Source organism: Xyrauchen texanus, chromosome 21 (genome assembly GCF_025860055.1).
Source record: "Xyrauchen texanus isolate HMW12.3.18 chromosome 21, RBS_HiC_50CHRs, whole genome shotgun sequence".
NCBI classification, from domain to species: Eukaryota; Metazoa; Chordata; class Actinopteri; order Cypriniformes; family Catostomidae; genus Xyrauchen; species Xyrauchen texanus.
Window position 1 is genome coordinate 7,537,919 of NC_068296.1, and position 26,148 is coordinate 7,564,066.

Consider the following 26,148-nt stretch of genomic DNA (forward strand, 5'->3'; position numbering starts at 1 on the left):
GCAGGAAAAGCGGGCAGACCCCGGCGGGGATAGAGGGAACGAACCGAGTGCAGGGCTGAGCTTGGGGGCACCTGAGACTCGTAGTGACGGATTAATTGACAGCTGCTGTCAGACTCTATGTTGTTATTATTCCTCACACGGTCGCAAGACGACATGTACATGAATCTGGCGTGGTGAGCTGGAACCTGCTTACGTCAGCTGTCACCGCTTACGTCACGAAGTACCGCAACAGCCAATAGGAAAATTCAACTGCAGTAGCCACTGTTCAACCTGAAGAGGGCAGCACTCAGAAGTTTTTACACCATATATTGTAGAATGAAAACACTTTATACACAAATGTCAAAAAAATTACTTGAATCAATGACCAGTAGTAATAAAGCCCCATGCTTACAGATCATTAACTAAAAAAAGTTGGTTTAGGGTTTAGTTACCCTTTAAGCATTAAAAGAACAAAGCAGATCTATAGTCTTCCTTCAGTCCGAGCATTATTTTTCATCTAAAAAGATAACAATAATAGTGAGTTTCAATAGCATCCTTACCTTCTCCTTTATTAAAACTTGCATTGATACAAATCTACTGACTTCAGTATAAGAATTATAAACACAAAGCATATCTATGGTATCATTTTCCTACAGTAGCCTATTTAAACTGCTGAGCATGACTTTTATCAGAAAAGACCACCATGTTTAGGTCTAAATTTTTTGTTTTCATGAATTTATTTATTTTGTGGAATTTGATAAAAATTTCCACCGGACACCTGACAATCTTTCATGAGTGGGAAACACCAACCACTCTGTTAAAGGAATAGTTCATCCAAAAATGACAATTCTCATCACCCTTTAATCACCATCACCCTTATGTCGTCTCGAACTCTTATGACTTTCTGTCTTCCACGGAACACAAACAAAGATATTTTAATGGAGATATGATGTCTGTAGGTCAATACAATGCAAGTGAATGGTGACCAAATGTTCAAGCTCCAAATAATCACATAAAGGCAGCATAAAAGTAACCAATAAGGCTCCAGTGGTTTAATCCATGTCTTCTGAAGTTAAACGATCGGTTGTGGGTTTTTTGTTATTTAACAAAACACAAATTAATAATATATCATACATTTTACTATAAATCTTGATATCAGCAGTCCCCATGGCATCACAGTTTCAAGTTCGATCACACTTCTTACGCATTCTGCGCATGTGTCAAGCACTAGGATAGCAGTGTATTCGCAAGATGTGCAGTGATAAAGGAGTTACATTTTGTTCTCTTCTTACCCAAAATCGATTGATCACTTCTGAAGACATGGATTAAACCACCGGATTCCTTTTATGCTTCCTTTATGTCCTTTTTGGAGCTTGAAAATTTGGTCACCATTCACTTGCATTGTATGGACAAACAGACATCATATCTCCATTAAAATATATTCGCTTGTGTTCCACAGAAGAAAGAAAGTCATACAAGTTTGATGACATAAGGGTGAGTAAATGATGAGAGAATTATCATTTTTGGGTGATTCCTTTAAAAATCACAGTTGATGCTACTTCCAGTTCATTCATCAACATGACATTAAGAACCAATTGGTTCAGGCATGTCACTCACTCACCACTGACTCCATATCCTGTAATGTGATTGGCTTCTGCAGCATCATCTTATAGAAGGGCCGAATGAAGAAAGCTGTGCAGACGAAACAGAAAAAGCCACCATGATGAACAAAAATCGGAAACCTGCTCGTTATTACTGTATATGAAAAGGAACGGATTCAGGTCATAGAAGGAAAGCATTTATGACTAAAGACTAAAATTGCTAAAAAAAACCCCAATATTATTATTATTATTAATAATAATACCACCATGTGCATTTGTACATTTATTTTGCTAGCAACATTTCATGTTTCTTAATGTTTTTTAATGTAGCTACATAAATATGACTGTAGTTGAAATATTTTTAATTATGAGTAGTTTGTAGTATGGCGAACTTCCCCAACACTGGAATGCACAGAGCTCAGGGCAGTTGTTAAAGTGAAATGTTGTCAGTGTGAGCTGTGGGTACTTCTATTGGTCTTGATAGATTATTCGTGACATCACTTACCGTCCAACAGCTTTCCATGGTAAACGGCCATTCCAGCCACCCGGCCAATGAACTTAAAGTAAGACAGGTGGTCCTCATTACACAGACCTGAGTTGGGGTTAACCTGTAGAGTGTAGTTGTCACTGCAACACACACACACACACACACACACACACACACACACACACACACACACACACACACACACACACACACACACACACACACACACACACACACACACGTTTTTAATGTATTTATTCACTAGCCCTCAAGTTGAATAAGGACCTCTAGAAATTTCTGTTTTCTTTGGAACATAAAGAGAGATGTTAGGCAGAATGTGAGCTTCAGTCACCATTCACGTTCATTGCATACAATGACAGTGAATAGTGACTGAGGGTAACATTCTTCCTAACATCTCTTTTTTGTGTTCCATGGAATAAAGTAATTTGTGTTTGGAACATTGTGAGGGTGACTAAATGATGACAGAATTTGTTTATGGGTGAACCATCACTCTACAAAAAAGAGAATATTAAATTATATAATATATTACATTATATTATATAATGTTATCACTCACGTGGCCGAGTACTCAAACAGCCCATAATACGGGTTGAACATTTCTTTGGAGATCAAAAAGAACCATTCTCTGGCCACACCCCCATAGTCCAGACCCTTCTCGCCCTCAAACTCCACCCAGAGGCGGGCCTTCAGTAGATCTGGTCGTTTGACAGACAGAATTCGCCGGTACGAATCCTCCAGAACGGCGTTCCGTCTTACATTCAGCTCGAAGCGGTTTGGGATGTCTGCCTGAAAATGGGGAATCATGATAGAAGACGACAAATTTATTCAATTTGAATTCACAGAACAATTCCTCTCAATTTTTGAAGAGACAACATAACTACATTTTCAACACATCTAACTTCTGTAATGTAATTTTGAATGAAACTGGGATTTTACCCATCAGGATTTAACTGGATCAAACATGTTAGGGTATTAAATTGTTGGTTAATATACATTTTCTAGACCTGTGTGGTTTTGATTACATCTAGGGCTGGGTTTTGATTCAGATTTACCAATTAGATTCGATTCCGACACAAAAGCTCTCGTTTCGATTCGATTTCGATTCAATATTGATTCATATGGGCATATTTCAGTGACTTCAATGTCTATTTTACTTATGAAAGAAATTCTCTCTCAGCTAAGGCTTTTCACCTTCTAGGTACAATCGATAACGTTATTTTTACTATTTATATTTTTGTTAGTTTTTTTTTATCATATTTGTAACATTTAAGCTGCTGTAAAATTTTCAAATTCAGTACATTCCATTAATAAATGTCTTGAAATTGCATATATACAGTATTTATTGTTACATGTTTATTGTTTACATGCATAATTTGGAATATTTACAAGTATTTATCTTGATATGTAAAACACATGCTAAATCGGTACTGTCGCTTTAAGACTACTGGTACCGACTACCGGAGAGAGGATGTGCAATTTATTCATGTATTTTTTTAGCGCAGTGCTACGTATGATTAGAACGTAATGTTTGTTTGTTTTTTAATGTTTTTTTTTCTTTTATCCCCAATTTGGAATGCCCAATTCCCACTACTTAGTAGGTCCTCGTATTGGCGCGGTTACTTGTCTCAATCCGGGTGGTGGTGGACAAGTCTCAGTTGTCTCCGCTTCGGAGACAGTCAATCCGCACATCTTATTATGTGGCTCGTTGTGCAGACTCATAGCAAGTGGAGCTTCATGCTACTCTCCGCAATCCACACACAACTCACCACGTGCCCCATTGTGAGCGAGAACCACTAATCGTGACCACGAGGAGGTTACCCCATGTGACTCTACGCTCTCTAGCAACTTTGGTTGGCTTAATGCAAAAAACAAAAAGAAAAACAAGAAAGTTTGTCGAACAGCACGAAATTTGTTTGCACATGCGAGTGATTTACTCACATTGTAGAGGGTTGCACATAGAGTATAAGATCAATCTTGGGATTTAAGAATCGATATAAAGATCATTTAAATAAAGATTGTTCTGCATCTTTTTTACCCAGTTCTAAAGTTGTCTCATTGACTAGTAACTTAAATTTTTTTTATAAAAGATTATACAAACTTTTTTCTTTAAAATAATGTGCACAAATTAATTGTGCAAAATAAAACATTGATTTGGACAGAAAATAAGGCAACTTTTCATTTCATTTCAACTATATATCTAAAGCTGTAAATACTGTGCTGGGACAGTCTTAGTACAAATTAATTTGTGCCCCCACATATGGACATCTGAACAAGACAACACTGAACAAAAATAGAACGTACTGGTTTCTTGAGTTTCTTGTGGAAATACTCGTACTTCTGTTTATAGTCTCTGGAGTAAGGCACAGCCTGAAATAACACAGAACACAATCATTTCAGCAATAATCCATTACCTCTTATTTACATTTACATTTATGCATTTGGCAGACGCTTTTATCCAAAGCGACTTACAGAGCCCTTATTACAGGGACAATCCCCCAAGAGCAACCTGGAGTTAAGTGCCTTGCTCAAGGACACAATGGTGGTGGCTGAGGGGATCGAACCAGGGACTTTCTGATTACCAGATTACCAGTAATGTGCTTTAGACCACTACACACCACCACCACTCCACATCCTCTTATCTGCTCAGATGTTGAGCCATCCCAACCCAAAAATCATCTTAAATTTCAGACAGGACAAATATAACCTCCCCTCCTCTATTGACCCAATGACAAACACACACTCACACTCTTACAGGAAAAGAATGATAAGAAATGTACAGGGTTTCTGCCTCCAAATATTTTTAGAAACAGGATATGACTAGGATCATTGTGCACTAAAGGAATCTGATTCTGCTTCTTTAAATAGAAACCGAATGCATTGGAACTTACTGGACCAGTGATAGCTGAATTTTGTAGTCTTGGGTCTTCCCACTGTGTTTTTTTTGTGTCTGAAAAATAAATAGAAGACATTTAAACTCTTTACTAAAAACCCCAACACCAATGAAATAATCCTAATCTTCCTTACATTAAAGCCACCAAAATGAAAATATGAGAAACAAAATCACAATGTGTTTTCATGTTTTTGTCTCAGGTGCAGAGATGGAGACTGATTCGTCTCTTATATGATGCAGCGAAGAGACACGCAGAGCGGTTTTAAACATACATCTTAGTTAAACATCTAAATCATGCCATAGTCATATGGACAAAAGTGTAGCAAAAATACTGTTTAATAGCAGGAAGAAACATTTTCATTCTGACCCTGAAAATGACTAGATTGTGGTTTAGTGAACAGGTGTTGGTATGATTATGAATTTGAAACTTACTGTGATTGATATAAAATATTCTGCCATCACTGTGCACCCTCTCCTCCCAACCGGGCTATAAAACACAAACACAAACACAAACACACAAACACACACATGTTGTGTTTCCATGTTTTATGGGGACTTTCCATAGACATAATGGTTTTTATACTGTACAAACTTTATATTCTATCCCCTAAACCTAACCCTACCCCTAAACCTAACCCTCACAGAAAACTTTCTGCATTTTTACATTTTCAAAAAACATAATTTAGTATGATTTATAAGCTGTTTTCCTCATGGGGACCGACAAAATGTCCCCACAAGGTCAAACATTTCGGGTTTTACTATCCTTATGGGGACATTTGGTCCCCACAAAGTGATAAATACACGCTCACACACACACACACACACACACACACACACACACACACACACACACACACACACACACACACACACACACACACACACACACACACACACACACACACACACACAACCACTGTGCTGAAGACCATGCCAATTAAGTCATACTAAACAATCTTTGAGCCACTGAATAATGACATCACTGATGACATCATGGCTCTTACCGGCAGTGGGCCGAGGTCAGAGGGGTCAAGGGAGAGTTTCCTCCTCATGTGCACGGGAACCTTTAGCCGGGGGTCTTCCTGTGACAACACAGGAAACGGCAAACAAAGGATGTAGATTTCAGCATGGAAATGCTAAAAAAAACACTTACAAAAAAGTACTAAGGTGGCACCGTGGTAAATTGAAGGTATCAGAAGTTAAAAAGCACCAGTCAAAAGATTGGACAGATCCATTCATTCTTTTACTAATATTCTAAAATGTAGAAAATAGTAATAATAAATCAAAACTATGCATTTGTATATGTCTACAAAAAGATCTCCATGCATTTAAGCATAAAGTTTTATATCAATAGTTTTTTAAGGGATAGGTCACCCAAATAGGGAAATTCTGTCATTCTAAACCCGTATGACTTTCTTTATTCCATGAAATGCAACTGGAGAAAATTAACATTAACATTTAACATTTATGCATTTGGCAGACGCTTTTATCCAAAGCGACTTACAGTGCACTTATAACAGGGACAATCCCCCCGGAGCAACCTGGAGTTAAGTGCCTTGCTCAAGGACACAATGGTGATGGCTGTGGGGTTTGAACCAACGACCTTCTGATTAACAGCCCTGTGCTTTAGCCACTATGCCACCACCACTCAAAAAAGAAAATAGGCCGAAACCGTCTCAAGTCACCATTCACTTTCATTGTATGGAAAAAATATGAAAAAAAAGTGAATAGTGACTGAAGTAAACCTTGCATACCTAACATCTCCATTGGTGTTCAAAGAAAGAAAAAAACAAGCTATATGGGTTTGGAACAATAAGAGTGTGACAGAATTTTGGAAAATGAAACTATCCCTTTAAGATCATTAGAAAGATAAATTCAGTCACATGTACACACACTTTTGACTGGTAGTGTGGACCATGGTACTGATTGATAACCATATTTACATACAGTACCATGGTCTACACATGGTAAGGTACTTCAAGGAATATCATGGTATTGTAAAAGAAACAGTACTGGCATGTTACATTTTGGTACATTTGTTTGTCGGGGTCTTACCCATGTGGTGGTCTTGGTGTTGTGGTCTATGAAAAATGGGCGTCCATTTGGCGCACTGCGTACCTCCCAGCCCATCGGCATCAGCCCTGCGTGTTCTGCCGCGTGGGCGTGTGTGTGCTGAGGCGATACGTCTGGGGAGAGCAGGGGCGGAGCATAGATTGTGGGATTCTGAGAGAGAGTCACGACTCCGCTCGCCACCTCTGAGGACGGCTGTATGAGCTGAGAGACAAAAGGTCAAAGTTCATTGATTGGTCTACAGATTCAAGTTTAGCAGTCATAATTCATAAATATTTGCTCAGACTAATCAGAATGAAGCATACTATATAAATAGAGCTATGTAAATAATAAACAGAGCTATATAAATAATGTAATGTTAGACCCTTAAAGGGATAGTTTGCCAAAAATGAAAATTTGGTTATCAATTACTCATCCTCATATTGTTCCAAACCCATCCAAAATGACTTTCTTCCATGGAACACCAAATGAGATGTTAGGCAGAATGTAACGGACTGTCATGACAGTCACCATTCACTTTCACTGAATGGAAACACGATGCAATGAAAGTGAATGGTGACTGACAGAAATTTCTCATTTTGTAGTCCACAGATCAAAGAAAGCCATATGTGTTTGGAACAACAACAGCAGGGTGAATAAATAATGAGAGCATTTAAATTTTTGGGTGAACTGTACGTTTAATGCAGAGTTTGCACTATGTTAAGGCCGATTTTCGCTCGACAATAGTTTTGAGATCACCGACAAAAGCCAGAAATCGTAGGCAAATCAGAGACAAAGGAGATCAAAGATGCGAGAATCGCCGACGCATCGATGTCAGCGAGATATCTAGAATGTTAAATATCTGGACCTATCTGCGATTCCAAATCGTGCAATGTGAAATATGTTTTGACTGAATACAACTGCAGTGTTAATCTACAGCCAATGAGAGGGCAAGAAACGGGGCACGGGAAGTTTCAGGGGGAGGAGTCTAGACATACCTGCAACAGAACATCAACTAGCATGTATCTAGGTATCAAGAAAGTCTCATTGGACTTAAGAAATGGAGGAAAAATTAGTGGAACATTGGCATTTGATGTTTCATCTGAACTGTACCACAACCGGGTTGAGAAAGAGAAGAGTTGGAGAGAAATTGCCAATTCTCTTGGACAGTCAGGCAAGCAAATAGGTTGATTTTTCAGTAGGAGGTACTTTTTTATATTGTAACCAATAAAATTTTTGATTAAAAACACACACATCATATTCTGAAACGCATAACATATGATCATGCATTTGTTTTCATATCTAGCATCACTTCTCGCATGTACTCTGCCTGGACTCCAAATTATGTTTCACAACAGAGTCGTCGGGGATTCGTCAATAGTGAAATGTTTTGTAATGTGTTCACACCTGTCACCAATTCATCGTGTAATTTGAAAATGTAACTACTTCCATGACAAGACAGACAGTTGTGTAATATGAACAACACCACAATCCAGCGTCTTTGAAAGTCCTGTTGTGTGTAGGAGGCATAATGATGTACCTGAATCAGTGGGCGTGTCCAAGTTGTAATTCTGCTGTTGTGATTGACATAATAAATTCTCCCTTTACTGTCCTGCTTTTCCTCCCAGCCTGGAGGCAAACCAGCAGAGGTGGGTAATATCTGGAGAGATAGTCATTTTTTATTAATAATTTTTAATTGGTGGTGAGTTTTATTATTAATGTTACCTTTGTAATGTACTTTATTCAAAATTAATTTTACAATATTATTTTAAACTTCATAATCTTTCTTGCTTCCTCCATTTGCACTATTGTTATTTTACTTTCATGTTACGTATTTCGGTCTGCTTTAGGTATCACAATATTCAACTTCAAAGTACATGGTACTTTATTAGGCCGGAATCACCTATGCAATAAAGATTTAATTTGTCAACATTAGTAAATGCATTAGATATCTGAAACTAATAATGAACAATCAAATATTAACAGCATATAATTAATTGGTTAATGTTAATTCATAAAAACACAATTGTTCATTGTTCGTTCAAGTTAGTTCATAATGCATTAACTGAGATTGGAGGACAAAGGGACAGGAGAAATGAAAGTGAATAAACCGAGTTACAAAATGAAAATGTAGAGGGGGTGATATGAGAAGAGCAGAAAAGGGAAACAATCCATTAAAGATCGTCTGTGTGTCATAAATAGTTGTCTGTAGCAGTTCGGCTGTGAAACACAGCATACTGAGGGAGCACAGAGCAGCAGCTGAGGTGATGTACGAGCTACAGGGCATGCTGGGATATCTGGGGCAGCTAGGATTACACACCGTGAGCAAAACACTCTACATTCAGCTGAAACTAGAGCACACAAGGATATATTTCTGAATGTTTCTGTTCTCACAACAGGGTGAACTGGATGCTCCTCCACTGTGAGTGTCTGTCCACTTCCTCTGCGACTACTGTGACCCTGTGGCTGAAACAAACACAGGACTGTTATAACGGTTGTCCAAAGTGATTACAATTTGACAAATCTATTTTAAAACATGTGACAAGTTCAGAGTAATTTTATATTTGTTTCATTTTATAGAATTTTCCCTCCAAAATATTTTAAAAGTCTGAGCCATAGCCTAGCGGGCTGCGCTCATGACATATAATGCTGATGCATCAGGGATGACCAGAGTACGAGTCCTGGCTCATGAGGTCCTTTCCCAATCTCATTCCCTAACATTTCCTGTCACCTTTCCACTACCCTCTTGCTAATAAAGTCAGAAAAGGCAATAAATAAATAAAAGCAGTCTCACTGCTATAATAATTAAAGATTATTCCAAACTACTAATGCAAAAATTTCTTTTTTGCATCATTATCAGCTTTTAATGATACTTTTACATTTACATTTATGCATTTGGCAGACGCTTTTATCCAAAGCGACTTACAGTGCACTTATTACAGGGACAATCCCCCCGGAACAACCTGGAGTTAAGTGCCTTGTTCAAGGGCACAATTGTGGTGGCCGTGGAGTTCGAACCAGCGACCTTCTGATTAACAGCCCTGTGCTTTAGCCACTACGCCACACCACCTTTTCTCTTTTTTACTGTCTCAGTACAGTTACCCCACTTATGACTTTTTTTACTTTAAGCCCAATAAAATATATAAAAATGACTTTGAACTCAGAAATGTAAAGCATAGACAGGGTTGAGGAGTAACAGAATACATGTAATGGGATTACATATTTAAATACAAAATATTAGTAACTGTATTTCACTACAGTTACAATTTAAATCATTGGTAATCATTCCAAAAATATTTTGATAACTGAAGAGATTACTCTGCATTTCATTTTGTCATTTGTTTCATTTAATATTTAGTCCTTTCAGATGGAAAACATTTATCCACATAAATGATGAGATCCAAAGAACGTCTGAACAGCAGTGAAACACTTTCCTAAAGACGTGTTACATTCATACGAGCAGACAGAGAAGTTTGAAGTTCATTTGGAACAGCAAAAATAGAAATAAACCTCGTGTAAATTGTCATGTGAACGTTTAGCTTTATGCTAAGCTACAATGCTATTTCTAGCCATTTTATATACACCTTTTACAAGACACGATCATCGTTATTTCAAGAAATACAATTTTCTTTTCTCTAGTAAGACCTTTGATATTAGGGCAAAAAACTCTTATTTTTGATATATTTTTCTGTGAAACTTGTGTACTTGGAACAAAGCAGCATAATTCTTTCATTATTTTTTTTTCAGAAGCTTGTTAATTGAACCAGATATTTTAATCGAGTGATCCAATGTGTCAAGTGACTAATAAACAACTTTTCTACAACTACATCCGATTTTACCAATTTATTTGCCAAAAATAGTTTGTAATGATGGATCTGTAGAAAGAATGTTCCAGTATGTTTTAATAATAATTTAGATTTTCTGAGAGGACTTATTGTAAGTTAGTACACATTTAACTGAAAATGGTCTACTCTTTCTTTTATAATTCTGACTTCGTAGTTGTTGCCTATCTAGTCCTTTTACCTTATCATATGCTGACTGAAGCCAATCATGTGGATATCCCGTGATTGAAACGGATTAAAAACACTATGCAAGACTGTTTTCAAAATTCTCCGCTGAATCACAGATTCGACATAACCGATGGAATTGTAGTATTTAAGGAATGATTCGGTTTTAAAACTAATACGTCAAGAATATTTATTGTATTATGGCTCCTCTCCACAGAAAATGAAATATATTCCAACCTAGAATTTAGTAAACCCTGTCCCAATTATAAAGCGGTCATCGATGTACACTAACAGTCAAAAGTTTTGAAACACTTGACTGAAATATTTCTCATGATCTTAAAATTATTTTGATCTGAAGGCTTACTTTATTTCATTATAAAACAACAAATAAATGAGCATCACGTCGCTAAACAGAAAAACCTCTCAAAAAGTGACATGAACTGTAACAATAAATAATGCTGTAGACTGTTTACACAAATTATGCAACACTGGTAGGCATATATCTTGTAACAATGTGACACGTGCAAACATGCATGGTTTCAAATGTAATTTTATAAAATGGATAGGTCTGGTTCTGAATGCTGATTGCTCAGCAGTGTTCCAATCGTGCATGAAGCATAATAAGGTACTATACCATTATATACTGTGAATATTCAGGCATGTGATCGGCTGAGCACAAAAAAGCAGGAAAATGTACCAAGCAAATTGGAGGACAGCAAACATTACACCCACCCCCCCAACACCACCTACCCCACCCCACTCAATAATCAACATTAGTCAGCATGAACTAACAATAAAAACTACATCTACAGCATTTATTAATCTTGGGTAATGTTGATTTCAACATATATCAAACATTTAAAATCAAATGTTGTAAATGTTAACATTAGTTAATGCACTAGGAACTAACATGAACACTGAAAATATTATTTTTATTAACATTAACAATCTTAATTCCATAATGCTCCGTTAACAGACATCATACTATTGTCTCAGAGGTCAACGTTTGCCGTTTTTAAAAAGAGCTTTGGATGGGTTTTCCACTCAACATGTGCGTACATGCAAGTGCTGTTTTTTTATAATTGTCATGCTGGTTTTTTTTACATTAATGTGAAAATGACAAAGAATAACATGTTCTTATGATTGCCGATCCCTCTTCATCCTGTGGCTAGCATTATTTCTGCAGTTTTTACAGAGAGCGGTCTGCTAAAAAGTCATGTCCATTCTTTAGGTAAATTGTAAATGGTCTGAACTTATATAGTGCCTTTTTATTAACCTTAAAGTTTACCAAAGCGCTTCACACTGTGTCCTATTCACACTCATACACCAATGGCCTCAGAGCTGCCATGCAAGGCGCTAGCCAGCCATTGGGAGCAACTTGGGGTTCAGTGTCTTGTCCAAGGACACTTCAGCATGTGGAGTCGTGTGGGCCAGGAATCGAACCGCCAACCCTGCGATTAGCAGCCGACCCGCTCTACCACCTGAGCCACAGCCACTCACATATGCTGAATAAGTTCACAAACAACACTGCATGCAATGTCAAAAACATGCATCAGCATGTGTAGACTGACCGTGAGGGATGTGCGTCTGTCGTTTCCTGGCTGCTGTCTGTTAAACTCCTCGCAAAATCCTGTGAACTCCATCGGGGAGTGGGGGGGTGGCGGTGAGCACTCACTGTGGCTGTTATTGAGCGTGGACTCATCTGCTGTAATGATCTCCCAGCTCTAAACACACACACCAGATGTGAAAGTCTGTCATTTGTCAGAGTGTTTGGAAGAAGTCACAGAACAATGTGTTTGTGTGTGTGAGCTGAATCTGACAAAACCTTCTAAATACTGCTTTTTTCAAGTTATAAAGTCATCTTTTAGGGTTATGGTAAGGTTAATCTATAGTAAATGTAATTAGCTTTACATAAAAAAATAGAAGTCTATAATATGTCTGCATTTAGAGAGCTAAGTGAACATGTTTGTTCAAGTGTGTGTGTTTAAATACCTCAGGTGAATCTCTGCGCTCACGGTTTCCGTTGTGTTCAGATATTTGTCTGCGCATGAGGAATGCACGCTGAGACTCTGTCTGTGTGTCCTGTCTTTGTTCATCGTCTCTCTGACTATCCCTGTCAAACAGGACAAACACATTTCAGTGCTCAAAACAATGAGAGTTTAAATCTCTAACTTGTGTGTGGTTTTAGAGTGTGTTGGTGTTGTGTAAGCCGTTTAAAGTGTGTTGGAATTGTGGGCATGCGTTATATGTAGTATGTCTGTTTAAAACCTAAGTGCTCATTACTGTATGGTGGGTCTGTGCCACTGGGTGGTCCTGCTTTCATGGTTGACATAGTAGGTTCGGCCCAGGTTGTCCTGCCTCTCCTCCCAGCCAGGGGGCAGCACTGGCAGCTGGTGTGGCTGGTGCGGACTGCACAGTTCATGAGGATCCAAAACCTCCCAACCAGGCTACAACACAGAAATGAAGACTGCATGAAACATTCAGCCTCTCTGGCATAATTAGTAGCAAAATTTCACCATTTCTATTGCTCAAACTTTGGGTTTGCACATGATTGATCTCAACCCAGATAGCACAATTACATCTCCAAGATATCCGTTTAAGGGCGTTTCATCTGGAAAGCATCATATTCTAATTAGCATCTGATAGACATCTTAAAACGAGCTGATTTAAATACAAACTTCTCAAACACATCAGCTGAATGTCTTACTGATATCTGAGAGGAAACTGATCTGTTAAGACTCGTTTCCTTCATGTGCCCCACAAAACAACAAATGTTGAGTATGACGACTCTCACCAGCCGTCAGACTTTAGCGAGCTTACAGGACAAAAATTGAGGGAAAAATAAGAATACACGTAATTGGTCTGCCATGACATTTCAAATGGGAACTTGCGCACAAGTGACCATCCGATGCATCCACAATATTTGGCCTGATAGAGAACACATCTGAGTATTTATATGCATTCTCAGTACTTGCGTTCCTGAGTATTGGAACTGAACTTTGGCAATGGATGATGACGTCGAACGAGTCCGTAAGAACACATAAGAGCGCACATTGAGCACTAAGCCTCAATAATTCAGGGCAACTACAATACTACGTGAATGCGGAGACGGCGGCCCGCAGACACACGTTTGTTTGCCATTTACAAAGTCTACAGCTGTCAAAGAGTCCGGTGAGATATCTCTCGACACTTATTTCAAACTGTATTATAAAGAGATGTTTGAGTACATTTTCTTTTATTAATCGCAGCAGTAATTCAAGTATTTTGTATGCGTTTATGAGGTTTTTTCGGTGGTAATCTACAGCTTGTTCAGCATAAATTGTACTGAACCCAGCATATTTCTTTAAAGAAACGTATTAGTATTCATACAAGGGAAAGTCACAAAAGGAATCTATATTATGCTTTCATGGGCTCACCATCAAAGACAAACATTTGAGGGTGGTGCCACTCAAACCTACTTTAATGATGTTCTTTCCTTTCTAGAATTAACGGGTAAACATTAAAACGCTTGTGTTTGTTAGGAAGTCTTACGTCGGTGTGTGATTAACATTTGAAGTATTCTTACATCCAGATTCTCATTCTGTTCAGCGAGATTGTCCTCCGTATCACTGCTTTTGGGCAGGTAAGTCATCTTCAGTCGTAGGTGACCTTTTACCCTGGACTTATGACTGCAACAATAACAGTTAAACAGATATGTCAACAATAGATCCACATCAAAACACCCAAAAAACACTTAAAAACGCAAACTCAGCTGAAAAACAATACACGGCTACAAGGAATGACATGATGAGGTTAAAAGTACTAACGACAACAACTAACAGAATTACACAAGTTAGCATTAGGTTAAAACCCAACTGATGTTTGGGGAATAAACCATGCAGGTATCAAGGTGCTGAAAATAGTGTCTGAAATAACAGTTAAAACAGCAGCTAACCTTCTCGGGTGCAACAGGAAGTCCTTGAAAGTGTACGGCCGTTCATTGTTTGGATTTTCTGTCTGTGGACATAAAAGGAGAAAATGCTTTTAACTTCTACCTCGTGCTTTAAGTTACATTAACCATTCATAATAAAGAATGTTGAACACTCAGCCAACCAACACACATCTATAAAGAGAGTTTAATGTTCACAATGACTCATAATTAGGTGTAATTGACCAGGAGGTTTATTTATTTTACAATGTCATGTTAAATGGGTGTCTCTAAAGACATATGAGGTAGAGCTATTAAAAATAAGAGCTAACCTCTAATTTTAAACTATAGGCTTATTAGTGAACACAATACAACACAAGTCAGGAGGCTTTAACAAAGCAGACAATTAATAAACTGGATCTACTTTATATTAGGTGTCATTGACTTATGTATATAAGCATTTGATACAATGTACATACGTGTTGTTACATTTAAAGTACCTACATTTAATTACATTTGTAGTTACACTGTTTACCTTACCCCTAACCGTTAGGGCTGGGCGATATGGCAAAAAAAAAATAAAAAAAAATCTCGATTTTATAAATTTTTGGATAATTCACGATTCGATTTTTTTCAACTTTTAAATGTACTCCAACATGATTCAAATTGTTTGTTCTATATTAGAATGTAAGGCAACATAGGGGTCTGGGTAGCTCAGCGAATGTTGACGCTGGTTCGAATTCAGGTGTGCTGAATGACTCCAGCCAGGCCTCCTAAGCAACCAAATTGGCCCTGTTGCTAGGGAGGGTAGAGTAACATGGGGTAACCTCCTCATGGTCACAATTAGTGGTTTTCTCTCTCAATGGGGCGCGTGGTAAGTTGTGCATGGATCGCGGAGAGTAGCGTGAGCCTCCATGTGCTGCAAGTCTCCGCGGTGTCATGCAAAATGAGCCACGTGATAAGATGCATGGATTGACTGTTTTAGAAGTGGAGGCAACTGAGTCTTGATTTAGGCGACTAACCGCACCACCACGACGACCTACTAAGTAGTGCGAATTGGGCATTCCAAATTGAATGCAACGCAACCTGGTAAGAGAAATCCAAGATCTTTTCATTACAGGACACAAAGGTGCACAATAAAAATGTACAAATGCACCACAGGGGGAAGTTGTCAAAGAGTGTAAATGTCAAATAAATTCAAATCTAATAAACCCAGATGTTCAGAAATAATAGAATAAGAAAACTGCTAAATAATTCTAAGCCAGTGTAGGTTTTCATTTGATCTAAACCAAGTTCATATAGAAAGCCATCTATAAATCGAGATCTATAAATTATCAAATTGATCTAGAAAGTACTCATTGTATATAAAACAATGTGTATATTCATAAACCCCTGCAGATAGAGATGCACCCTCTAGCGGTTCACGCTGAGCAGTACAGCCATATGAAATCATTTATCATTACAATTCAGTTAGCAAAGTTTGTCAAAATGATCGCTTGTTCAAATGTTTTCAATAGATGCAGTACTCTTCATTATGGGTAAAAAGAACAGAAAGGAGATCGTTCATCAGCATTTCAATGCACATAACATGTAATATTACTGGTAATTGCTTGGGTGCTACCAAAGCAGATGCTGGGCCCTTTGAGGGCACAAACATCCAGCCCTACTAACCATAAACCTAATCCAACAGTTACCTTAAACCAACCCTAACCCAACCACTACTCCTAAAGCTACCTGTACCTCAACATCAGTAGTGGCAAATGTGAATTTTGAGAGAATTTTGCAAAACAACATGAAGTTACACAATAAATACATGGTATTATATGTATTTTAATGTTAGTACATAGCAGTTAAAGACATCTAATATAAAGTGAGACCATAAAACTAACATTTAAAATGCATTAAAAACACTCACAGGGATCGGATGTAGAGGAACATCCACTTGTCCGAGGAAATCATCTCTTGTCTACAGAGAAAGAAAAAGTTATGTCAAGATTAGGAAAAAAAAATAACTTTAACAAAACCTTCTGATTCTATTAGACAGATATAATCATCTTAGAATTAAATGAATACTTATTTATTCAGCATTAGAACAAATAATGTGTTTCCACTGAATCTATTACAAATTTTGCAAGCACACACACACACACACACACACACACACACACACACACACACACACACACACACACACACAAACCAAGTTTGTATTTACTGTATATAGATCTAATTTAAATTCATTGTTCTTTATAACCCTAAAGTGTGAAACACATCCTGCACTGTTTGTGCTATAGACATTACTGATACGATCACTAAATACAATATTATATGTCCAGTGTCCTGTCTGTGCCCCTCCAAATACTGCAAATTTAACAGTCTGATTTGTGAATCAAATAAATTACATTAAACACTTAAACCTGACAGTAGTTGTAGGAAATACTCTATAAAAGACGTCACTATTATGAAGACACTGACCTTATCTGAGATGTTACAGGGCTTACATTGTTTACAGTTACATAAGTACTTGAGTTATATATAAACAAGGTTTTATAAAAGGTAGCGTTCCCAGTGGTGTATCCCTCAGACTGTGAGCGAGCTCCAAAAATAGAGTGAAGGTCAAAATAGGCCACGAGAAAGAGAGAGAGAAAAAAAAAAGAAAAAAAAAAGAGTGAGACAGAACAGAGGCAGAGAGAGTTTGTTTTCGGAAAAAATAATTCCCATTGAAAAACCTTTTCCAGCTGGTGCCATTCATTTCAATGGCTGGAAGCACGTTATGTAAATGTATCAACCTTTATACACACTTTCATTATGTTAACCGAAACAATATGAAAAGTTACACACAATACCTAAATGAGGCATTCGTCTTTCAAAATGGTGTCAGATGGTTTTGTTTTACAGTACCTTAAACAAACATGTCTATCAACACATAGGACATCCTTGCAAATTACTGACCCACATTTAAAAGGGGCAATTCATTTTTTATTTAATTTTTTATGCCGTTAAACAAGCCTTAATGGTGACTAAACCTCAAATGTATTCCCTCTATTTTTAATGCCTGCCTCATATGTTTGTTCTGATTTTGGGTCAAACCACAAAGCAGTTCTGCCACTCTGACGGGCGCCGTGTCTGTTGTCAAGTCATGTCATTGAAGTCATTAAGCCAGCGAAATGTAGTGCAGTATGGCAGAGTATAACGGAGCACAGAATAATATAGCGTATCACTGCATAGTATGGTATACTATGATATGGCATTGCAGGGTATAGCAATGCATGGTATTGCACAAAAATACGACAAATCCAGCATAGTGATAGCTTAGCATAGCTATTGAAAATACCTAGCATGGCATTAAAGAGTCTATTGCGATGTTGTAAGAGAGTCAAGTGTAGCACAGTATAGTATAGCACAGCATAGTATGGATGCTGTGAGGTACGGCATTTTGTGTCATGGTATAGCAGAGTACATCACAATATCAGATAGTACAGTAGAGAGCATAGTACAGTATAGAGGGTATGGTATAGTACTATATAGTATAGTATAATTTAGCATAGCATAGTACGCTATAGCGTAGTAGAGTAGTGCATAGCATAGTATAGTATGAAATAGCAAAGTATAATATATAATCAGAGGTATAATGTAGCAAACTAGGGTAGTATAGAGAACAGTATAGAACAGAATAGTATGGTATAGTAATGTAGTATATATTATAGTATATAGAACAGCATAAAATAGCATTTTAAAGTAGGGCAGTAGGGCGGTAGTATAGTATACAGTTGTGCATAAAAGGCATAAAATGTCAGCTGTGTACTTTGAGACCCAACCCCACCACACACACACAGTTTGAGTAATTAATCAGACTGTTGTGTCTCTCAGCTGTGATGAGTCATAATGCTGAAGTTGTTTGTTTAAAGCGGTTTAAAAATATTTCCTAGCTTTAGTAGTAGTAATAAAAGCGATCACGAAGCGGCTTCACTTCACATCACCTAACTGGCACATATTACACTTAAAAATGATCTTTTGCCACCAACTGCTGGCTAACATATGTAATGTAATAAGTACATGTAAACAATACATGTGAAAAATAAAAAAGACAAACCATAGCTCTTAAGACATCTGCACTGCTCTTACACTTTAGTTTCGAATGGCATGAACACAAGCGGAGTGATGCATACAGTGAAGCATCCGAGTGCTGATGGTGTCAGACCATCAGTGCTCATGGAACGTCTCTCGTCCAATCAGATTCGAGGACCAGAACTAACTGTTGTATATTAATATAATAATATAATGCATTGTTAAATGAAATATAATAAAATAAAGAATAACAAAAATTAACAAACTAACCAAAAGTTTCATTTGAAGTTTAATAACACCAATGGGTTATCAGTTCAACTTCAGTTTGACATTAAGCCAAATTCTTTAGGACTATCTTATATAGTCAAAAACAGTTTGTATAAGCCATCCTGTTTTTGAGTGTAAAATGGAATCATATTTTGTGTTTATTTAATTATTCAACCAACCAACAGTATTTTTTTACAAAACAGCTAGACGGTGGAAAACCTTCTTAAAAAGAAGTTCAATGTGAAAACCACAGCAACCTGTTTGCAGTTGAACATGTGAAAAACATCAAAATAAATTTGTCTATCAGAATCATAGTTCAAATTGCAATATTTTGAAAAATATTCGCAATATGACTTTGTTTAAATCGCGAGGCCCTAACTCTCAGTGTCAAACTAGCTTTAGTTCATGTGGCCCGCAGGCTCATTTCTGAAACGTAGGATGGCATGTGATCGCAACGTTTCACTGATCAATAAGTTAGTGCTTTCCTCGGGAATATCAATGACCCTTCCCCTTTCATCAGTATGTTTTGGGAGCACATTTTGCTCACTTCAAAAGCGGAATGAAACAGCGCTACATAGAACAATTATCAACACGGCTCAATTATGTATAGAGCAGCACGAGCGCAAAGCAGGTGCTTTAATTCGCGAACTGGTCTTAACCGCACAGGCCATTTTAAATGTGCTTGTAAACCAGTGGAGCTGTTCGGCAGGGATTCCAAAACCCATTTGAATGCAGTGCAGAATTGTCTGTTGCAAAACTCTTATGTCTCTGTGATGAAACTAGTTCAAATAAAAAAAACAGTCCCACATTCTAAATGGAAATGACAAAATGAAAACAGGAATAATGTTATAGAAGGCTTTTCAACTCCCAAATCACATGTACCATGGATTTAATGTAGTAACACTAATTGTACTGTAACTATGGTAGCTGTGGCAAAAAAAACTATTTCTAAATGTATTTAGACTGCTGTTATTTTCTTTACAAAAATGCCATCGTTCTTTATATAGAAACCATAGTTACTAATCATGATAGTAAGGAGCCATACGTGGTTTTACCTAGGTTTACCATGGACTTATTACAAATATCATTGTTAAAACTATGGATATTATGGAAGGACTACGGAATTCCAAGACATGGCTGTAGTTTAATCAGTAGGAGCCTGATTAAATGAATCTGTAAAGACCCAACTTAGTCACACTGTCAGAATATTTCAATTCAGCCATATAAAAATTAGGTGTTTATTATTTCATGATTATTTAATCATTTTCATCTGCATCCTAACCTCAAAATCAATGCTGTACTGTCAAATGTGCATTTCAATGCACATAACATGTAATATTACTGGTAATTGCTTGGGTGCTACAAAAGCAGATGCTGGGCCCTTTGAGGGCACAAATAAATTGAGGCTGAAATTGAGCTTGACCCCCTGTTTTAAGCAATTCCTCAACCAATACGTGTTAACATGGGTCCAGTGTTGCAGGCCTGTGTACGTATGCACAACAGCACTGCTGCAGAAACAAATCCTAGGGGAAACAATGGTATGGTAAATAATATGGTAGTGTATTGTATTTTAAAGTATAGAATAGTTGGGTCAAGGTTAAAATAGTTAAGTATAGTATAGCATAGCATAGCATGGCAGAATAGTGTAGAGCATACTATAGAGTAGTATAATATTGTGTAGTATAGTATGATAGTGTATTGTATCATAAAGTATAGAATAGTAGGGCCTAGATTATGATAGTATGGCATAATACACCATAGTAGAGTAGTATAGAAATCAGTATAGCATAGAACAGAATTGTATGGTATGGTGCAGTAATGTAGCATATATTGATGTATATGCAGTATAATATTGTGTAGTATAGTAGGTATTGAATAGTATAGTATATAATAGTAGAGTCTAGATTAGTATAGTATGGCATAACATATCATAGTAGTGAAAAGCATAGTATAATATAATACAGCATTGCATAATCTACCTGTAGCATAGTAGAGAAGTGCAGATCATAGTATAACATCATATTGTATAGTACTGCATAGTATTGTATAGTACAGTATAGAGTAGTAAAGTAAGTCCCGTTTTAAATTATGAAACTCATCTTTTGAAACAAGGCCACATGTTAGTGAATTATGTGAAAGCAGCCAGATCCAATTAGCCTCGTCTGGCCCGGTTATGAGAGGGAAAACAATAGACTAAATGATGCCAAATGTTTAAAGAGAACACTTAATGATGGAAGCTCAAGAGAAAAATTATCTGCTACATGAGGAGCATGGCTGCTACTGCAAAACACACACCTGACAAACATCAGCATTCCCTGACAATAACTCAACTCACTTTTATCAGCGGAGCTGATGACTCAAAGCTAAATGCTGCCAACCAAAGAAAACTTGCGACCATTTCTTCTCTTTCAGAAGGAGATGGTTTACAAGACCCCATGATTCAAAATGTAGAGTTTTATGAGCTTTATTAATGACTCATCTTGTAGTCAGTGGCATATATGAATTTCTGTCCAATAAAATGCTTTCTAGAATGAGAATACCTCTCCTCCTACATGCCTCTGACTAGCAATAGAGAGTAGCAAATCTTGGTTCATGGCTGTTGGCTAAATAAATAAAAAAAAGCCCCACCCAAACTTTCCGTTACAAGAGGAAATATGTCAACACAGGAAAGAAAACAGCGATTTTAGAAATGCTACATACAACAGTAGCTTAAAACAATGCCTATATAGCTATTTGGGAAGAGAAATCGGCCTGGAATTTTGCATAGTAACGGGCCCAAAAGTTGAGCGGGGGGGGGTTGGGTGCTCACGGTCCCTTTCTGCATATTGCGGCACCGTTTTGTGGCCCGTTCTGCATAACGGGCCAGCTTTTTTTTTTTTTTGCGGCTGACCCACCGGCACGCTCTGTAATCCCGATGGCCAGTCCGCCCCTGATCGGCCCCAAAATTCGTCGGCCCGGTAGGCCAGATTACCAGTTCAGCCCTGACCAACAGCCTGCGCAGCCTAAGTGAAATGAGCTGAAAAAAGGAAAGTTGTTTCAGTGGTGGAGCAAGTTATTTCATTTGATGAAAGATTACGAAGAAATTTTTTCCTGAAATAATGTGCACTGATGAATCATGTACAGCAAGATCAGAAATGAGCATGTAGTCTCAATATGTCAAATCGAAGATAAAATAAGCGGTTATTGAAATAATTATAGTAAATCTATTAGCTTTTAAAGCACCATAGCAGGACAGCCATCACTAAAGACATAAAAAGTGCTGAATTGTTGATTGATAAATGCTAATCAAGCACAGAGACAATTTGTGGAAAAACACAACAACAACTGGCACAAACATACACACACGGTCATCTACTAACAAAACCCCTGGCAAGCAAGCACACACACACACACACACACACACACACACACACACACACACACACACACACACACACACACACACACACACACACACACACACACACACACACACACACACACACACACACACACACACACACACACACACACACACTAGCTCTATTGCTTTGACCTCTGCCAAAGCTCACACAGTCATGAGTTAACTAATCTGTCACAGAACACAAGGTGTGACTGTCTTTGAGCAGGAAACAGAGGAATTGTAAGATAGTTACAACCAGGTATAGAAGTATACAAGGCAGAATTTTGCAAACAACTACAGTATGCACCTGAAATGTATACATCCAAACAACCTACAACAATATATTAAAAAGTATTCGTATGGCTCAACATCACAAATGGTGTGCACCAACAACCAGCATACTTCAATTACAGCCTTCAAATTTGTATTAGATTACACAAGCTTACAGTGGCAATAAAAGGTAACAGCCACTGGTAATTGCTTGTGCAACCTGTTTCTAACATGGTTAAAATCAGAGGTACACAGAGAGAGTGCAAATTAAATTAGTGTAAGGGTGAGAAATCAAGACGCTTGATGCCCTAGCTAAGGAATGACCTGCTGGACAGAGAACATGTTATCCCTAACTGTAGAGTCCCGGCATAGTTTTGCCCCATCAACCCTCCCCCAATCAGCTGACCTTTGTCCCAACAGCTGAGACACCCCAACAGCCAAGTGTAGCCCGTGCATATCGTGTTGAACCTGTGGGCTGGACAGTGTGGTGCTCGGCCAGACTAACTGGAGTCAAGGGGAATATTTTAGGAGCTCTGTATTTATAGGCCTAGGGCTGTGGGGGACTCTGAGGGGCTCAGCTATCTAGAATTATCCACAAGGTAAATACTTACACTGACTGCAGAGTGTTAATAGATTAATAAAAATGGAAAACCCTTCTAAAACACGACATGTGCGTGCGAGTGAGTACTTTAGAGTAGAGAAAAACTTGCACTTTGTTGTAAGACGTGGACCCCTGTTGTAAGCATTCTTTTTAAAATTGTGGGATTTATAATTTGTGTTTAAAAGGTTTCCCAAAATATCTAGAATTTTAACGTGATTTGAATTCAATTTCAGGGCAAAATGGAGTCAAATTACACCCTTATGTACAAGATAAATCTAAATGGTCTTACAAATACTTTCTTATTTTCCACATGCTAACAGAAAGGCTTACGGTAACATTTCTCTCCATGCAGGTTGGAACATGATCTTCTTTGTCGTTTGTGCCGCAATCCTTTAGAGTATTTGATATTCTTGCACCTGTGCCTTGAGATACATGAATGTGTACACGTGGAGGGCCGTTCTTAGAATGCATGTGTGCTGCATTTGAAACATGACAAGATATCTCAGTTTTGGCACAGGGTAACTCCAGAGAAATACTTCTGTGAAGGATGTGATGAGAGCCTTTTTTTAAGGGCTTTTCCAAATTACTGCTAGTTGGACAAGTGTTGTGTCTTCTTTCTGTCGATGACGACCTTCCGCTTGGCAGCATACATGCGGAGGTGCTACGAAACAGCTTTACCTTATGGGGTTCTGGTACGTTGTCTGATTGTGGGCCCTCGGGAGGTTTAGAAAAGTCAACGTTAACCTTAGTCTTGGCAGAACCTCCTTTTCCTGTAGGAAGTGGTCGTTGGTTTGCGAAGTGTAGTAAAACGCTGGAGTGTTTTTCAGTTCGCTCTGGTCCTGATGGTTGTTCTGGGGGAACACTGAAATGCACGATGGGTTTGGCGTCTCTTTGCTCAACCGACGTACAGCTGGTTTTGGACAGCCGCAGACCATTAACTGCTGTGGCAATGGATCCCTTCATGTCATCTTGTGATGGAGCCGCACTGGACAGCTGCATCTGATGAGAAGTTTGAAAGGAACTTCGCGCAGATGGGGGGAGCGGCGGAATCATGGGAGATGCTACTGGACTAACAGGGGACGCAGGCGGTGAGGTACAGGGGCTCTGTGGAAAGATCACCAGAGAAGAGCAGCGACGCAAGGGTACCCTCATCTTCCGCCGCAACACGGTCCTCTCCTGAGCCGCCCTTCGGTCTGAGACATCCGGTTCGAAGATGCTATTGCTACTGCAGTAACCGCCATCACTCGTACTACTGCTACAAGATCCTCCATCGTACGTGCTCCCATTTCCACCAACACAGCTAGCAAGCTCTCCATCCTCCCCAGCACCACAGTCAATATCGCTGCTTTGTTTGTAAGGCTGCAAGGAGATCTGCAGTGTGCTTTTTCTGCTTGCTTCACTTCCATTAACCTTGGGGATAAATACGGTGTTGTGCCGCTGCAAATTACCGTACTCTGGTGACAAGGGTGGTAAAGCCAGTGCCAGCTGTCCCGGAGTCACTTTCATGTGGACAGAGCTGTGCGCCAGGCCCTCGGTGGAGCTACGGCTGGCAACAGTGAGCCCACCCTCCTCGGCATGGCTGCAGCTCTCTGACAGAGGGTCTGTGTTGCTTCTCCTAGAAGCAAAATGCAATCGCAGGTGTCGTGCCATGCAGACAAGCCTCCTAATCCAATGAATTCAATGGAAAGCACGACATGGCAAACCTGCTCATGAAAATAACAAATAAAATAAGACGTCAACGAGCAGTAAAGCAACTGCTCCTGGTCCAGAGCTGTGATCGCAATCATTAGCTGTTGCACATAGCCAAAATAGCAGCGGTGACAACGGACATTCTTTTCTCAGAAGCTAACAGCTATGAGATGTCAAAAGCACCATAATGAACATCCACTAACTTAGTTCTTACGAGAACACCAGTTGTCAGCCCAAAGATCTTCCTCTTTGAAGTAGGAGCAAACTTAAAGCTTTACAGAGCAACTGCTCCATACAGGAACAATCCTTCTTGTTTGCAGATGGCTCTACAGTGCCAGACCTCAGGAGTGCGTCAGTTGTGCCTTCTGTAGTTTCACAAGAACTGATTCAGGCATGGGTGCCCTCCCCCTGTCTGAAGCCCTGCTGCTGGTTACCCTGCTGCAAAAATCAACAATATGTGTGCATGCCAGGACGGAGAGAGGTGGAACCATTTGCTCCTGTTCAAGCCAACCTCAACTCTGCCACCTCTTCTCTTGCAGCAGCGACAGCCCAGTGTCTAGAGTTTCTGCAAAGCTGCACCCCTGCTAATATTTTTACCCCACCAGGATAGAGTTACAGCAAATAAAGAGGAAGGCTTGATTTTGTATCAAACTGGGTGATTCAGTTTCCAAACAACATTCAGGTTCTGAATCAACCTGTGTGTTGCAGATACACATGGAACAGGGTGTTGAAACCGCCAAGCTCATAAACCGAACGCTTGGCACATTACTCTAGTTCCATCCATGCACAGCTTGAAGCATAATAGCTTCATCTAAAAATTCAGTCAGCAAAACTACCTAAAGTAAACAAGCCAATTTGTGTGCTTCTGTTAGTGCCAAGAAACAGCCTCCAATTCAAATACTGAGCTTGTTGTGCACACTCACATGGACA

General features: G+C 38.6%; 1 protein-coding gene across 3 annotated transcripts in view; it reads right to left on the reverse strand.

Annotated features, from left to right (window-relative positions):
• The window catches only part of LOC127661384 (E3 ubiquitin-protein ligase NEDD4-like), a 45,163-nt gene that overhangs the window by 7,961 nt on the left and 11,054 nt on the right, over positions 1-26,148 (reverse strand). Inside the window, exons 1-17 of one of the 3 annotated variants that reach the window (XM_052152040.1) lie at positions 23,860-25,750; positions 16,857-16,907; positions 14,969-15,030; positions 14,600-14,702; positions 13,318-13,481; positions 13,027-13,147; positions 12,606-12,758; positions 9,422-9,493; positions 8,568-8,687; positions 7,034-7,252; positions 5,983-6,060; positions 5,411-5,465; positions 4,977-5,035; positions 4,390-4,455; positions 2,645-2,874; positions 2,086-2,207; positions 1,601-1,671 (exon numbers count right to left, since the gene is read on the reverse strand). In XM_052152040.1, the coding sequence (XP_052008000.1) occupies positions 1,601-1,671; positions 2,086-2,207; positions 2,645-2,874; positions 4,390-4,455; positions 4,977-5,035; positions 5,411-5,465; positions 5,983-6,060; positions 7,034-7,252; positions 8,568-8,687; positions 9,422-9,493; positions 12,606-12,758; positions 13,027-13,147; positions 13,318-13,481; positions 14,600-14,702; positions 14,969-15,030; positions 16,857-16,907; positions 23,860-25,179 (3,066 nt within the window). In that variant the 5' untranslated portion in view covers positions 25,180-25,750. Of the gene's footprint in view, positions 1-1,600; positions 1,672-2,085; positions 2,208-2,644; positions 2,875-4,389; positions 4,456-4,976; positions 5,036-5,410; positions 5,466-5,982; positions 6,061-7,033; positions 7,253-8,567; positions 8,688-9,421; positions 9,494-12,605; positions 12,759-13,026; positions 13,148-13,317; positions 13,482-14,599; positions 14,703-14,968; positions 15,031-16,856; positions 16,908-23,859; positions 25,752-26,148 lie in introns of those variants that run through there. The other 2 variants (XM_052152042.1, XM_052152041.1) reach the window with 2 other exon arrangements.